Source organism: Typopeltis vanoorti, chromosome 8, assembly GCF_054136105.1.
Source record: "Typopeltis vanoorti isolate ZY-2024b chromosome 8, IOZ_Tvanoo_1.0, whole genome shotgun sequence".
NCBI lineage: Eukaryota > Metazoa > Arthropoda > Arachnida > Uropygi > Thelyphonidae > Typopeltis > Typopeltis vanoorti.
In genome coordinates this window covers 50,182,152-50,200,061 of record NC_143556.1, presented here as the reverse complement: position 1 = coordinate 50,200,061, position 17,910 = coordinate 50,182,152, and the positions used below count along the sequence as shown (strand labels likewise).

At 37.9% G+C, this 17,910-nt stretch overlaps 1 protein-coding gene across 4 annotated transcripts in view; it reads left to right on the top strand.

Moving 5' to 3' along the window:
* EndoB (SH3 domain containing GRB2 like, endophilin-B) overlaps positions 1-17,910 on the top strand; it is a 277,611-nt gene that overhangs the window by 110,966 nt on the left and 148,735 nt on the right. For all 4 annotated transcript variants that reach the window (XM_090397228.1, XM_090397230.1, XM_090397229.1 and 1 more), the window contains exon 5: positions 1,902-1,994. In XM_090397228.1, the coding sequence (XP_090253354.1) occupies positions 1,902-1,994 (93 nt within the window). The remainder of the gene's footprint in view (positions 1-1,901; positions 1,995-17,910) is intronic.

Sequence of the window (17,910 nt, the reverse complement as noted above, 5' to 3'; positions counted from 1 at the left end):
CGTCATATCAAGGATTATGAAAAAACTCTGGTAAAAAATGGACTTTTTATTATTAGGTTAGTTTTTCTCAAAAGATGTGAATTTCACTCTGTCATCCCAAAGTTTTTAGAGTTCAAAGAATCGATTCGCATTAAATGTGCTTATAATATCTTATTATAATATATTATATTATAATAATATCTTATTATAATATAATATTAAAGTCGCAAAGATCGCAACTCTCCAACAAATTAATTCTTATCAGAAAATTCAACTAACTTAAACAGGAGTGAATGCGCCAACCCCATATCAATTCACAAAATCTAAAAAATGTTGTGATTAACAAATCCTCACACACTCTTTCTCCTGCAGAACTTAGCGTACTCTCTAAGGGTCTTAACTTCGTTCCTTCTCCAACCTCCATTCCTAAGGAACTCTTTCTTACAAAAGTTGAAAAGGCAGCTGCGCAGTTACCAAAACAAACTGCGAATCTACTTAGGATCGATACCATCTTTACGATAAACAACAGTCGTTGTCCTACAGATAATCTATCTCCGACAGAAAGAAAAGTAATCCACCAACTTCGTAACAACAATGACATTATTATCTTACCTGCTGATAAAGGGAATGCAACTCTAATCTTAGACAAATCTGACTATCGTTCAAAGATTAACAACTTATTATGTTCTGATACCTATTCTATTCTAGAAAGTAATTCCACAAGAGAACTTCATAGCCATACAAACAATCTTCTAAAATCTACTTCTGAATTTCCTAGACACACAAGACTATCTCTCCGCTCTCTCCATAACCTTATTCCTCGTTTGTAAGGCCTGCCTAAGATCCACAAGGCTGACACTCCTCTAAGACCTATTGTGGAAGGTATTGACTCACCGATGTACAATCTGTCTAAATATCTTGCAGCTTCTTTAAAACATTTAGTTGGCAATTCCTTCTCTTTCATCAAAAACTCTGAAGATTTTATTCCAAAAATTAAAAATTTAAATCTCATAGACTCTGACAGAATGGTGAGTTTTGACATTGTGTCTCTTTTCACACTTGAACAACAATCTAAGCTACAATTTGCCTGATTCACATAGTGCAGTAATCCAATACTGGCACTCTAAAATTAGCTGTCACACACATTCTACTCATGCCAACAGTAGCATGTGGTCACCTATTCAAATATGATGGTTACTATTCTGTTTCTTTTTATTAAGCTAGAAAGTCCATGTTTTTTACCTTGTTATTTTTATAAGTCTTATGTTATTTCTTACTCACCCGAAGAAGTCGGAATACCGATGAAACTAGTCATGATTTATTAAAGGTTTGTGTTATACTTTCTCGGGTTCTAGTCAGTTAAATTTTAATCTTATATATATATATATATATATACACACACACAGAGTGGTTCAAAATTTACTACAAATGCTGTGGGGAGATAGAGAACATCAAAATCAACCATATTCACATAGGAAAGCATGACCGGAAACACCACTGGAAGGTACTAACAGGGACACAAAGATACAGAAATAACACAAGGCAGTAAGTAGTGTAAAAAACTTTATTAGGCGTAACTGAACAGTTCAGTGGTAGTTGGATGCATAATATGGTTTCACACGAGGTGTGTCAAACGAAGAACATGCATAAAACGACGCATGTTCATCGTAAGACGTTGAAAGCTTGAAAGAGGAAGCCCCAATTGCTCACCTGGAGTGCTGCCGAACAGCGCCACCTATTACTTTCAGGTGGCATTTCCGGTCATTCTTTCCTATGTGAATATGGTTGACTTTGATGTTCTCTACCTCCCCTCGAAGTTTGTACATGGAATTTTGAACCACCCTGTATATATTATCCACAATTACATACTTCAAGTTTTGCTACATATATATATTTGAAAGAAATATATTTTCTATGTTTAGAAAGAAAGGAAAATACTTGAAAATAAAAGACTTGATTTAGATGCTTGTAAAAGTAGACTCAGGAAAGCTCGCTCAGCAGAAGGACAAGCTAATGTGAGTAATTTTATTATAATTATTTTCATTTGTTTATTTCAGCTTTCTTTCACCTATGTTTCTTTCATATTAAATTTTCTGTATAGTGCAATTTGTTTGATATAATATAAAGAGGAGGGAAAATATATAGTCAGCTACCTATTAGTTTATTGAATAATAAATTTATGGCTACATGAAAATGGTAAGTGAAAAGTACACTCACAATTTCCAGCAACAAATGATGAAAATCTTAACATATAAAAGTTCATTACATAAAAGGCACAACCAGCTTTCTGAGTCTTTCCTTTTTTTTTATTTTTTTTTAAATAAAGCAAAAGTAGATTGTCATAATCAAGCCGGGGACAATTATCGTCCTACTGTAACAAGTATGACAAGGCTGCATGTTCTCACAACACTTCACAACATAAATGTAGCTGTATCCTAGATTTAATTAGAGAGCAGTTGTGTCTTGTGTGAGAAATCTTGAACCATTAGAGGGGGCTCATTTCACATTACATCATCATCTTCTAACATGAGGAGTTCTGTTGATACCATGACGAGGACTATGAGAGTGACTACGAGAATAATGTCTTCATGGTGAGATGGGAAAATAACTTGAAAATAAAAGATCTGTCACTTTGTGGATGTCCTGTAGGCCACCACTGTGAAATTGGCGCCTTGGGAAGTCATACACCATATGAGTAATCGTCTGAGCCACGGGAGAACAATCACAATAAGGATGATCTGACAGCCCCCTATTTATGTAGAATGTAGCCACATCTGCCCTGACTAGTTCTGATCCTGTTTATTGATGACCAAATCTTCCTAGGAAGATCAAAACCAGGCTGTGGAGCACAGGAATCTTCTACCAGGAAGCCGTTTGTTGGTAGATTATTGGACCAGTGTTCTCTCCATATGTCAGATATTGATGGCAGTGCAGCTGAAGAGAGTTCGTCCATGGACCAGAGGCTTTCTAGATTTGAGGCATAGACTAGGTGGATTTATGAGAGTCTGGTGCATGGGCAGGAGTGGGTTGCTCATTGCTTTATTAAATTCTTTAATCAAGGCTTGTCTTCTCCATATGTTTGGTGGAGCAATGTTTGATAGAACAGGCAGCCAGGAGAGAGGGGTGGTTCTCACTGTCCCACTAATTGTACATATGGTAGAGTTTAGCTGGGTGCCTATAATGTTAGTGTGGGTGTACTTCTTTCCCAGACAGGGGCACAATATTCTGCTGCAGAGAATGTGAGGGCTAGTGCAGACGACCTTAGGACTTCTGCACCACAACCCAAGGTTGTTCCAGCAAGCCTTGAAATTATATTATTTCTGGTTTTAATTTTATTGGAGAGGTTGATGATGTGCGTTTTTTAAGTTAGGCTTCTGTCCAGGCTCACCTCAAGGTATTTTGGGTGAGGCTCGTGTTCTACCATTTTTCCACAGAAAGAAAGGTTGAATTGTCAATTCGCCTCTGCATCATTGTACAGGTGGAATACTGAGGACGCTGTTTTCGTTGGATTTGGCTTCAAGTACCACTGCTTAAAGTACTCTTCCAGGGTGTTCAGGTCTATATTCAAAGTTGATTCTAGGTTGGTAAAGGAGGTGGATTGATGTAAGATCGCTAGGTCATCAGCATACATATACTTGCTTGATCTGGTATGAGGTAGATCATACACAAATAAATACAAAATTAATGACCAAAAATCTCACGTAAAAAGATTTTTTTAATAGTATAATTTTTGCCTAGATCATATACATAGATGTTAAAAAGTATAGGGGATAACACAGAACCCTTAGGAAGACCATTGTGAAGGAATCTGGACCTGCTCTTTTTTCCGCCAATATGGACCCGGATCTTTCTGTTGGAGAGAATAGAATCAAAAAGTTGGAAAGTTTTTTTACACTTTATAATATTTCCTAGTTTTAGGAGGAGGCTCCTGATCCAGACAGTGTCATAAGCAGATGTTAGGTCAATGAAAGTGGCTCCAGATTTAAGTTTCTTCTGGAAGCCTGCTTCAATTTGAGTTGTCAGGGCCAGGACCTGGTCACAGCAACTTCTTCCTGGCCTGAAGCCAGCTTGTTCAGTCGGGAGTGCTCGTTTGATGAGTGGTGAAATTCTTTTAAGGAGAATTCTTTCAAAGAGCTTAAAGGTGGTGCAAAGCAAGGAGATAGGTCGCAGATTTTTCACATCATTTGGATCTTTCCCTGGTTTGGGCATGGCAATTATTTTGGCTTCCCACCACAGCTTTGATAGTTTACCAGTCATGATGATTTCTGAGAAAAAAGGCAGCGAGCCATGTTGACCAAGATGTTTTAGGAACTCAGCGAGTATACCATCCACTCCTGCAGCTTTGCCATTCTTGGTAAGTTTTGATCAGGAGTTATCTCTGTTGTTTTGCGTGTTGTTGGCTCTGCTCCACCTAATTTTCTGAGAAGTGACCAGCTTCTCTGACTAGAAGTGATGAAATCAAGTTCATAATAAATAAATAAACATTAACAAGGAAATATGAGAGTTAATTTTTCCAAGTCTGTAAAATACCTTAACTTTTCTCTTCAACAGTGGTTTTTTTTTTTTTTTTAGTTGAAATAACAAAGCCTGATTAATGCCATGTTGCATTTCACTGTTTTATAGAGCTCTAACAGCTTTGGAAAGTCTTCCATGCTAATTCAGTATTATTTAAGATGTCACTGAAAGGACTGACCTTTATAAGTGTTATACAAAATTGTGGAGCACTAAAAATGTCTTCTTTAATTTTTGAATTATCTGTTATTGGGCACTTGTCCTTTAAATACCAGAAACAACCACCTGTGTTATTTTCCTTAAGGAAATTTTTCAACAGACTGGGTTTAATGCAGATCAATGTTAATAAGATGGTTAGCCATCTTATTAACATTGATATCTTCCCCTTGTGAAGCCCACTTTAGGTCCATTATCTTCACAAGGGGAAGATAAGATTTCGTTTCTCTTCAGAAACAAAACTATCAAACTGGTCATTTTTTTTAACCACTCACAAAATGGCAATCCTAGCATTTTGTGAAGCCTAGCTTTATATCCATTAAAAGTGCTGTCACTTTGAGGCCACTACACATGTTACACCTGTATTCATCATTGTTCTTGGGGGGGGGGGGGGAGCCATGTTTTCATATGTATGTTACTGGAATAGTGATATTTATTTCAGTGTAGAAGCACAGCCTTCGAGTAAACTTTGCATCCATAAACAGACACTTATCATTGGAATCATGTTATGTTCTCAGCATTATTTCCATTAATCTCTTAACATTGCTTCAAAACTCAAGGTCACCACTCATTTAAAAAAAATCTAAATTTTTTTTCACACACATTTACAAAATGAGGTGATCTGCATTTTTTTGAGGAGGTTTCAATCTTATAATTTAGATCTTCACATGATCATTTATTTGGACTTGTATTAACAGATAGGCTTCTTACATAACTGACAACTGAAATTCTAGATCAATTCAGAAGCATAAGATACTGCACCTTTAGGTCCATTGATTGCTACATCTGCAGTACATTTACCAGGTGTCAAGATATATTTATGAAGTACTTGGGGTCCTGGTCTTCTGATTGGTGGCAAGTTCAGGTAGCTCTGACTGCAAAAAAATAAGAGCATGTAATAAAAGTTGTGAAGTTACTTCAGAGGCAAACTTTGTTTGCTTACACTTAGGTAAGGGAATAAACAAGAATATAATTTCTTGGCAATTTTAATTTAATTTGTAACCAGGTGTGAAAAACTTTATGCAACTATCTCTGATTCATAATATTTCAATAAGGGGATATGCTTTTTCACTACTTCTATATGGGAAATATATGACTTTTGCATTAATTCAACCTTAGTATCTCTTCTGAGTTTGGCTCCTTGGCTCCTACTGATGAGGAACCACTCTGAGTAGTGGCCCTTCCCAATTATGCATATCCTAAAGGAAGCAGGCTTTGCATTGTGGGATACTAAGACAATTGATGTGAAGGAATGATTATGGTAAGATGATGCTAATAGATGAATATGGTAGAATAGTAACTGCGGCAGAAGACATCAGTATTCAGTGAACAATTTATAAGTGTTTCAACTTCATCAGGATGAAAACATGACAAACTCCAGTGTATGAGACATATGAGAGGATGACTTACTTATGAGTGAAAAGGAGGTAGAGGTTGAGTTATCGGTATCATGTTATTGGTAGTTGCCATGCAACTTCTATAATGCACCAAACACAATTCACGTTTTTATATGCAAATATGCTCTGGACATTCCTAAGTACATGTGTATAAAGGCCAACAGAAGCCTGTCACCATTTAGTGCATGTTAGAATGGAATCCAGAGAGGACCTCAGCAACTTTGAAAGGGGGCGTGATTGTTGGAGCCAGGTTGGCAGGTGTATCTGTGACCAGAACAGCTGAAATCGCACATGTTAGTTGAGGAACAGTCTCTAAGGTTATGGCAGTTGACAGAACAAACATCATCCGCAAAATGCAACAGTGATCGAAAGTGCTTGTTGCAAGAGAGAGAGAGAGGAATGTTTGAGCATTAGTGCACTGTACAATGAAAAATAGACAGCTACTGCTGAGCTGTTATGTGAAAAATTCAACACTAGTCGTGAGAAACCCATTTCAACAAAAGCTCTGCAGGGAACTACACAGAATTGGATATCACAGTCAGGTTGCTTTACACAAGCCTTTGATCATTCCTTCACCAGATGTCATTGCATCCAGTGGTGCAAAGATTATAAGCAGTGGACTACACAACAGCGGAGAGATGTGATATGGTCCGATGAATCCATGTTCTCACACTTTTTGCTGCAAACAGACGAATATATGTGTGGTGTCAGCTGAAGGAGATTTACCAGCCGGAGTACTTGTTTCCAACTGTGAAAGGTTTGATGGTTATGTAATGGTCTGGGGTGCATTTTCTTGGCATGGTTGGGTCCACTTGTTGTACTGGAATACAAAATGGATGCTGCACGTTTCAACAGAGTAATGCTCCCATTCATTTAGAAATGTGGTCACCGAGTGGTTTTCAGAACACGTGATGGTCAGGTGTTCAGTCTGTCATGGTCATCCCATTCGCCAGGCTTAAATCCTATAGAACAGCGTTTCTCAACCTTTCTAAGCCCAAGGACCAGTAAAATGCCTTAAAATGCCTAAAACAATTCTACGGACCACTAAGGTTGGTAATTTTTTTTTAAATGTATGTAGGGATACATTGGGAACTCTGTATGAAACAATATACCCGATTCATATCCGGAGCCACTTCCTTGACCATAGAAACATCCTCCAACTATGCCTGCCTGTAAGGGTGCGAGCTCCATCCGAACAGAAGCTCATACATTTTCCCCACTGGATCCCTTTGTGTATTGTGCAGTTATCAAGAGTGTGAAATATTTCTTCTCCGCTTGTTCGGGATGACAAAGTTTTACAAAACAGAATATCGTCATAAATGTTGCTACCATGCGCATATTTTACGTAGCATATTAACTGCCCATCAGTAGTCTCATCTATTTGTAATGCATAATAAGGGCTCTTCTTAATTCTTTCGATTAACTGAGATTCTAACTTCTACGTCACCTGCCATATCATTAATTCTGCGACCGACAGTGTCATTTGAAAGAGGAGTCAAATCAACATCTTTTAGTAAATTGTTGCCAAACATAGTTTTTACCACATCTTTTATAGCTGGAAGTAGTAAATTTTCCCCGATAGAATGAGGTTTCCCTGTTTTTGGTATGCGCAAACTTAAAAGATAGATGCTTCCAGTGCCTTGCTATTAATCGCGCCCATGGCCGAAACTATATCTTTCCCATGATTTAATGTCACTAACCTTTGCTGAAATTGGCTTTTTTTTTATTTCAATTTGCTTATTTTTCACATCACATTGTTTAGTTTCTAAATGTCGGAGTTTCGCAGGTTTCATGCACTTGTTCAACAACACTTCAATAACACAAAACACATTGAGGTTTCTGTTCACTTTCATCTCCACACCAAGTAAACCCAAATTCCAAATATGAACTGTTATATTTCCTACTGTACGTTTTCTTTGAACTGCTTGTTTTTTCTACTTTAATAGTATCAGATTTACTTGCAGTTACAAAACGTGTATCACAATTAGGGTTAGCAACACCTGTTTCATTTGCTCTTCTTTTTCAAAGTCCTAGTTCTAAGTGACTTATTATTAAAAAACGAAATTTATATACGAAAAATATAAATTCAGTCATCCCTTGACTTATGTCGGGGTTCCATTCCATCAGGCAGGACATAAGTTGATACATTAAATCGACAGAGTTATAGGGGTTAGGGACTTAACAGTAATAAGTATACCATCATTTTAATTTTTAAACCTTATTATAAAACTGTACTGTGTGCCTGCCACTATAAAACAGGAGAATAATCACCCAAATCTTCCTCCACGATCATGTCTTCATTACCTTCCCTATGTGAAGGACCAGGCTTCAGCTCTTTTGATGTAACCTTTTTTTTTTGATGAAAATGTCCAATGTGCCTTGCTTATTCTTTTCATCATAAATTTGTTTATAGCAAGCAAATGCATCATGTACTTTCCTTTCTACTAATAAGTAGCGTTCAACATTGGGGTCCATGTCTTCAGCCATTTTGAGAACATCGCTAATTGCTAACTGCTATGGAACTGCTAACTGGAGGAACATTGCTAACGTTGTTCCTCCAGTTCAACCATTTCTTCGTTGGTCATCTCTTCAGGGGCACTTCCTATGAGTTGAACTATGTCGTCATCATTCACTTCTAGATTCAGGTTGTTTGCTAGGCCTACTATTTCTTCACTCAATTTGTAAAGGTCTTCATTTTTTTCAAAATTTCTAAAATCACGAACAAACCTTTTTAATGTCTTTATCCATATGCCACTCATACATTGAGAGATCACTTCATCCCAAATTACAGCAATATTTTTAATAGCATGATAAATATTGAATGCTTTCCAGAATTGCATGAGAGTCTGGTCGTTTCCTTCATTAGCAGAAATGACTTGTGAAAAAGTTCTCCGTAGATAATAAACCTTAAAGCACTACTAGAACTCCCTGATCCATCAGTCAATGAAGTAGTGTTTGGAGGGAGAAACATGACCTTAATCTTGGGGTGAAGATCACCAATGTGAGGTGGATGATGTGGAGCATTATATAAAATTAATAAAATTTTAAATTCTACATTTTCTTTCACACAATAGCTTTCCATTTCACTTGCATAACAGTTGACTAAGGCATCCTCAAAGAATTTTTGAGTCATCCACGACTTCTTATTGCTCCGATAATGAACTGGAAGAGTATGCTTCCTAATGTTTTTTGAATGCTCATGGATTCTCACTGTGCCATACCACATATGATTTCAGTTTATATCCAGTCGCATTACCCCCCCCCCCCCCCCAACAGAATCGTAACACGATTTTAGCTTTTTGTGGATGAATGTCCGCTCAGGCATTTTTTTTTGAAACAAGGTCTCGCCCATATTAAATATTTGCTGTAGCAAATAATTTTCCTCTGTAACAATTTTATCCAATTTCTCCACAAACTCCTTGACAGCCTTCTCGCGGCACTTACAGATTCACTATACGTTTTCACATTATGCAGCGCAAAATGCTGCTTGAATCTCATGAACCAACCAGAAGAAGTGTTGAATTCTTAGTCGTAATCAGGCCCTGCTTTCTCCTTCAACATGTCGAAGAGACTTAATGCATTAGCGGTTATGGTCATAGTGCTAAGAGATATGTGCGTTTGTTCCAGGTCAATTGCTTGCATCTTTTTCTGTGATTCTTCACTAGATTTTTTAATTGAGCAAGTAGGGGCCATGTTGCACAAAATATGGCGAAATATTTAACGATAAGTACACAACATATTTTTCAAACACAAATTCAACAGAGGAACGAAGCCAAGTGCTGACTGCTGAGGGAGGTTGCTGCTGAATACGCTGTTGCCACTGCATTCTTGCATGATGCATTGTTGCTAAATAAAAACCTTTTTACTTTATGCTCACTTGCGTCTTCTTCGAAAGTATAGTCGAAAATGTTATTTATTCTATTATGGGATCACGTACGTATCTTAGAAAGGACTTAACTCGAACGGACGTAAGTCAAGGGATGACCGTATATAAATACTGGGGTTAACTCACGACACACTTTGTCCAAGTATCATTTAGCATTTCTGAAGGTATACTAAGCCTTGGTTGAAGGAGGAAAACCTTCAGTAATAAAAATCAGTGAACAACAAGCAATTGGTTGAAATGTGGATAATACATGTTCACTTCAAATCTGACCAAACAGCAATAAGTTTAGTTTAATCCTTTATCCAAGTGTGAGCAAACAAAGTTTGTGCCTGAAAGTATCTTCAGGACTGGGGTAAGGTAGTGCAACACCAGGCAACTTGTTGCAAAGGTGGAGAAAGCTCTCATTACCCCTATCTCAGTATCTCCCATAATGCAAAGCACATCTCCTTGCAGATATGTGTAATGCTATGCATTAAGGCAAGGGCCACTACCCATACCGGTTTCGACCTTTATTAAGGTCTCGTCAGTGGGAACCTGGCCCAGTAGTGGAGATACAAAGGCAGAAGCAATGAGAGGTCATCCTAACCTATAGGAGATGCCAAAGGGTGTGCAACCTTATTATTAAATTACTCCGGATTCAGAGAAAGATGTTGAGAGTTTATTTTTCGCTTGGTTAGACTATAATAAGTTTAGTTATCCTTTATCCAAGTGTGAGCAAACAAAGTTTGCGCCTGAAAGTATCTTCAGGACTGGGGTAAGGTAGTGCAACACCAGGCAACTCGTTGCAAAGGTAGAGAAAGCTCTCATTACTCCTATCTCAGTATCTCCCATAATGCAAAGCACATCTCCTTGCGGATATGTGTAATGCTATGCATTATGCAAGGGCCACTACCCATATTCCTATAGGTTAGGATGACCTCTCATTGCTTCTGCCTTTGTATCTCCACTACTGGGCCTGGCTCCCACTGACGAGACCTCAATAAAGGTCAAAACCGGTATGGGTAGTGGCCCTTGCCTTAATGCATAGCATTACACATATCCGCAAGGAGATGTGCTTTGCATTATGGGAGATACTGAGATAGGTGTAATGAGAGCTTTCTCGACCTTTGCAATGAGTTGCCTAGTGTTGCACTACCTTACCCCAGTCCTGAAGATACTTTCAGGTGCAAACTTTGTTTGCTCACACTTGGATAAAGGATTAAACTGAACTTATTATAGTCTAACCAAGTGAAAAATAAACACTCAACATGAGGAAATGAATAAGCTTGATTCAATAGGATTTGATGGCATATCACCACATGTCTTAAAGCAATGTTCCAGGGAATTGGCAGTAGCATTTGCATTCCTGTTTCATGAGAGTCTTACAACAGCACAGGTTCCAAGGGAGTGGGAAGAAGGTAAAATTGTTCCAGTGCATAAAGGTGGTGATAGGGCTGTGGCTACAAATTATAGACCAATCTATATATCTGGAGTTGTGGTGAGGGTATTATAGAGCTTGGTGAGAAGTAAGATACAGAAATGGGTTGATAACAGCAGTATTCTCTGTGGTTATCAGCATGGGTTTGTTAAAGGGAGATCATGTTTTACTAACTTATGTTCTATAACAATATGATAAATACCTTGGACAAGGAAGATGCATATACAGTGGTGTGTATTTAGATTTTGCAAAAGCTTTTGATAGACTGACACATGACAAGCTGTTAGATAATAATAAACTGAACTGGATGGGATCAAAAGCGTTTTGATTAAAGATTAGTGAATTGGATCCATGACTGGCTCTCAGATAGTTATCAGAAAGTTGGATATGAGAGAGCAGTATTCCATAAGAGAAAAGTCACTAGTGGTATGCCAGGGGATCTGTATTGGTGCCATTGTTGTTCAATTTGCATATTAATGATAAATAAATTAAAAATACCAAGAAATTATATACTTGGTTTAATCCTTTATTATTATTATTACCTGACACCTCCAGGGAATTGCTTACACTTATCCAAGTGTAAGCAAACAAAGTTTTCACCTGAAGTATTTTCAGGACTGGGGCATGTCGTATATTGAAGATAATGACTTCACTTATCTCAGTATCCCACAATGCAAAGCACATATCCTTATGGGTATGTATAATTCTATGCATTATGGGAAGGGTCACTACCCTGACCAGTTTCGACCTTTATTGAGGTCTCATCAGTGGGAGCCAGACCCAGAGATGATACAAGGTTGACCTTATTATTAAAATACACTGGATTAGAGAAAGTTGTTGGAAGTTTTTCCACTTAGTTGTACTATAAATTAAAGATACCCTTGAGGGTACATGGCAGGAATTTGATGATGATGATGAGAAATTATATATTGGGCTTAATCCTTTATCCAAGTGTAAGCAAACAAAGTTTACGCCTGAAGTATTTTCAGGACTGGGGCAACTCGTATATTGTACTGACTTCACATCACTTGCCCTAGTATCCCATAATGCAAAGCACACATCCTTACAGGTATATATAATGCTGTGTATTATGGGAAGGGTCACCACCCAGACCGGTTTTGACCTTTATTGAAGTCTCATCAGTGGGAGCCAGACCCAATGGTAATACTAAAGTTGAAGTAATGCAGAAGTCATATACAAATAGCCAAAAGGTGTGACACCTTTTGGCTATATTAATGATATTGGGATGAATTTAATTGTTGATATACAACTGTTTACAGATGATGCAAAACTGATCAAGCAGATTTTTTGGCCTTACAGGAGGACTTGAATAAATTGTATGAGTGAACAATAGTATGGAACTGTCAGTTCACTGTTGCAAATGTAAAGTTTGAAATTTGATAAGCAATGATGGGATGCAAAATATACACTTGGTGGGAAAACTTTAAAGGAGATGAAAGATCTGGAAGTGGTAGGGGACAAGGACCTGAAATTCAGGGGGACACATTGTACAAGTTACAAAGTTGTCGCATCAGATAATGGCAATGATGCAGAACACCTTTATCTGTAGAAATAGAGGTTATGATTCCATTGTATGAAGCCATGATCTGGCCTCGTGGATTATTTTGCACAGATTTGGTCGCCAGGTTTTCATGGTGTTTAAATAAGTTTGTGTTGTGTTGCAGTGTAAAATGTATTCATTGGTTGTGAGTAGTTTGAAAGATGATAAAAACATGATGTTGCTGAAATGTCAGCAACATTTCAGCATTGGGGGTTGTTAGTTTTGTTGAGAGGGCCGTGAAATAATGAAAACAAATTTAAAATGTTTTAACACTAAGTGATTGACTAACTCGGGAACCTGTCGAAAAAAGGCTTAGAAAAATTTCTTCTAGTCGCTGACGATTCGAAACCAAGAAGTCTTCCTTCATGCAGTCAAGCGCCGTGGCGTGCAAACGCCACATCTACTGAGCTACACAGGCTCCTGTGGTGATGTTAAAAATCTTAAATCTACTCCTCTGATATTACAAAACAATAATGTTTGGGAGTTGATGAAGCTGAAAAAGTGCTAAGTAGTAATTAAAGGTATAGAAAAGATCAATGATAAATGAACAAGCAAACGAAATTTTCCAAGGTGGCAAAAATTTGGGACCAATATTATATGCAAACAAGTAGAACTAGCAGAAGATGCAATTATATTGGTCAGTGAATGACTTGAAACAAACAGATAAGCATATATGGGAGAAGATAGGAAAATTTAGATTGAGTGAAGCAAAGAGAAAGTCAAGATTATGAGTTTATTGACAAGTATAACACAAGTGAGCTGAAATGAAGAATTTGTAAATAATTCATTGCACAGACTGCATGAAAGAAATTATGTGAAGTAAAATGTTGATATATATCAGGTGATTTTGAGAAGAATTTGCACTTGAAAGATGTATTACACTTGAATGGATTGGTATTTGGAGAAATTGCTTGGTTGAAGAATGAATAGTCAGGGTTGGTTGATTGAGAGCTTGGATATACCCATTAAGATAAAAAGTTGAAATTGTGATTGCACTGACACAGAGAATGCTAGAGATAACCCAAGAATGAGTGGATTTGTTTTGTCATAGAAAAGTGGTTACTATGAGAGGTAGAAAATTTAATTGAAGAATAACTCTGTTTATTTGAACCACTCAGTTTTAAGTTATTTGAATACCCAACAGCCTGATGGATGGCTATCATGCAAGTTTAGTAATAGCAAAGCATCATAAGGTCTAAGCATTGGTAATGCAAAGAGGACAAAAATAATTGGCATTAATGAAACCTAGCTAACAGAAGAGGATATTTTTACATGAATAAAAAATTATTCATGTATGACTGTAATTCTAGAGATAGAAAAATAAATCATGTGGGAGTTAAATGGATAAATAACATGTTTTTTTAATTGAGATTTGAAAGTAAAAACGTCATATTCTCGTTGACAGGCTTATACGTTGGTTATGCATTACTAAATCACTTAAGGAATTGACAACGTAGATACGAATAAAAATTAAATTACACTTTAATATATATTTCTGATATTTCGGCAACGTCATGTACGCACTACAACGCAGTAATTGAGAATGAAGTGATGAAGCTATTGTTCTCCTAAAAGTCCTGATGGTGCCCTCTAGCGGGATAAGTAGGTGTTCTTGGCTGATGGTCTGCTGATGTAAGCCTCCCAAATTTGGGGCAGTATCATACAACCAAATTTGTTGAGGTTTGGAGAGTTTCTTAGGGCTGAAGCTGATTCCATAAATAGTCTTTCGAATTTGTATTTGCTACGGTGTATTATTGTAGCTTTCTTCCACCGTATTCTGTGGCATGTATCCAGAGCATGGTCTGCAAGACCAGAATGGCTGTACTTGTGAAAATGGATGTAGTCCTTGTGTGATCCGAAATTCTGATATTCGCTGTCCTGCCTGTTTGGCCAAAGTAAGACAGTTTACAGCTGCAAGGGACCTGGTATACACCAGGTAGGTCTAGGGGAAGTGGTTGGTCTTTAGTGGAGTGAATAAGGGATGCTAATTTTTTTGTATAGTCTGTAACAGGAGGACAAGTTATGTTTTTTTTAAGATTTTGGTAATTTTTTCCACGGTGCGTCTGATGTAAGGAATGGTGATGGATTTAGAGTAATCCTTGTTGTGGGGGGGGAGTTGTGGTTTGTAGGTTTCAATATTTTTTGGATTTTTTTTTGGGGGGGGGGGGGGATAGCCATTGGGTGAGAAAGTGTTGAGGATGTGATTTAGTTCAGTGTTTAGGGCCAGTCTTCAAATGCACGAATAGCTTTGTTAATGTTTGCTAAGAGAAACCGTGTGGCAGCGATTTGTTCCCGAAGCAAAGCATAGCTAGCGTGGTTATAGATACGTGATACAGGTTATAGATACTCTTGCTTCATGAACAAATCGCCACCACGCGGTTTCTCTTAGCGGACATTAACAAAGCTATTCTTGCTTTTGAAGACAAGCTTTCGTGCACTTTAAATCATGAGCTTTGGTCAATTTTACATGACGTCTCATGTACCGCAGCAGACAAAAAATTTGAAAAAATATGAGGTCAACAGATGAAAAAATTCAAAAAATTGAAAAAGAACTCTACCGTCAATCCAAAACTTCCTACCAACACAGTAACCCTTCTTCAGTCTCTCTGAAGCCTGAAGCACTCAAGGCGCTTTCACGTGGCCACAACTTAGCCATTACTCCCAGAAAAATACCTAGTGAGAATATTATGATCCAGATCGAATACGGAATCTGCCATCTTCCAAATCAAATTGCCAACAGTGTAAGACTGGATGTAGCTTGTGTCCTCTCCAAAGCAAGACCACCAAAAACCAACATATCCAACAAGGAATATAAAGCGCTGCAGGAAATGAAAAATAATAAAGGAATAGTTATCACCAAAGCAGATAAGGGAAATGCAACTGTAGTACTTAGCCAGAAGGACTACACAGGTAAGCTTAATGCTCTTTTATTAGATCAGACTACTTACCTCCCTATAATACAATCCCACCAACTCACAAATCAGAAAACTTCACAGGCTCCTTAAGAAAGTCACTTCTTGGCCTGTACAAGTTACCAACAGATTAAAGCCATTTAACTCTATACCCCACCCCCCACGTATTTATGGACTCCCAAAAATACATAAAGAAAATGTGCCATTACGTCCCATAGTGGATGGCATTAATTCCCTCACATACAAATTAGCTAAACATTTGTCCAAAGCACTCACACACTATACTGGCAACACACCATCACATATAAAAAAACTCAGCCCACTTCAAAGCCAGCATAGAAAACCTTACACTCCAACATACTGACATAATGGTCAGCTTTGATGTCTCCTCCTTATTCATAAATGTCCCACTCAAAGAAACTTTAGAGCTAATCCAAGCTAAATTTTCTCCCGATATCTCAGCCCTATTTCAGTTAACGATGAACTCAGGCTATTTCGTTTGGCAGGGAAAATTCTACAAACAAATAGAGGGGACAGCAATGGGTTCACCACTCTCCCCGCCCTTGGCCAATTTCTTTATGGAGACCTTTGAAGAAAAAGCTTTAGCCTCTGCCCCACAAAAACCAACCATATGACTTTGCTACATTGATGATGTGTTCGCTATTTGGCTACATGGCTCTGATACACTCCTCTCCTTAACACACTTAAACAATCAACACCCCAGAATCAAGTTCACTCTGGAAAAAGAGGAAAACAACAGCCTCCCTTTCCTAGACACACTAGTCACCCGCCAGCCTGATGGAACCTTGGATTTCTCAGTTTATGGAAAACCCACCCATACAGGCAGGTACATTCACCAACAATCTCACCACCACCCCCTCACAACAATATGGAGTGGTGAAAACACTATACAACACAGCTAAACTTAATCTGTTCAAATGACAATGCCCTAATCACTGAACTAAATCATATCCTCAACACTTTCGCAGCCAATGGCTGCCCCCCCCCCAAAAAAAAAAAATCCAAAAAATATTGAAACCTACAAACCACAGCCCTCCCCTCCGCAACAAGGATTACTTTAAAACCATCACCATTCCTTACATCTGAGGCACCGTGGAAAAAATTACCAAAATCTTTAAAAAAACATCACTTGATTTCCTGTTACAGACCATTAAAAAAATAGCATCCCTTATCCACTCCACTCAAGACCAACCACTTGCCCTAGACCTACCTGGTGTATACGGGTCCCTTGCAGCTGTAAACTGTCTTTACTTTGGCCAAACAGGCAGGACAGCGAATATCAGAATTTTGGAACACACTACATCCGTTTTCACAACACAAGTACAGCCATTCTGTACTTGCAGACCATGCCCTGGATACTTGCCACAGAATATGGTGGAAGAATGCTACAATAATACACCGTAGCAAATACAAATTCGAAAGACTATTTATGGAATCAGCCTCAGCCCTAAGAAACATGCCAGACCTCAACAAATCTGGTTGTATGGGACTGTCCCAAATTTGGGAGGCTTACATCAGCAGACTTTGAGCCCAACTGCCAAGAACACCTACTTAGCCCACTAGGGGGCACCATCAGGACTTTTAGTAGAACAATAGCTTCATCACTTCATTCTCAGTTACTGTGTTGTTTGTAGTGCCTATGTGCACGTGGCTTTTTTGTGAGTCCTTTTGAAGATGGCAACGTGATGTTGCCGAAATATTGGAAATATTTATTAAAGTGTAATTTAATTTATATTTGTATCTACGTTGTCGAATCCTTAAGTGATTTAGTAATAGTAAAAACTTCATAAAAAGAAAATGTGGATAACAGTACTAATAGAAGAGTGATGGGCAGTAGACAGTAGACTCAAGGAGAGTGATAGTCATGGTGAAGAACAGGTGAAGAAGTTGAAATCAAACTAGGAAAAGAAGTCAGCTGAACAAGCCAAGGAAATTCAAGAGATTTTTACAATTTATCAAGTAAAAGGAGAATAACATTAGTTGAATACTTATGGTGAGAAAGTGTCCCA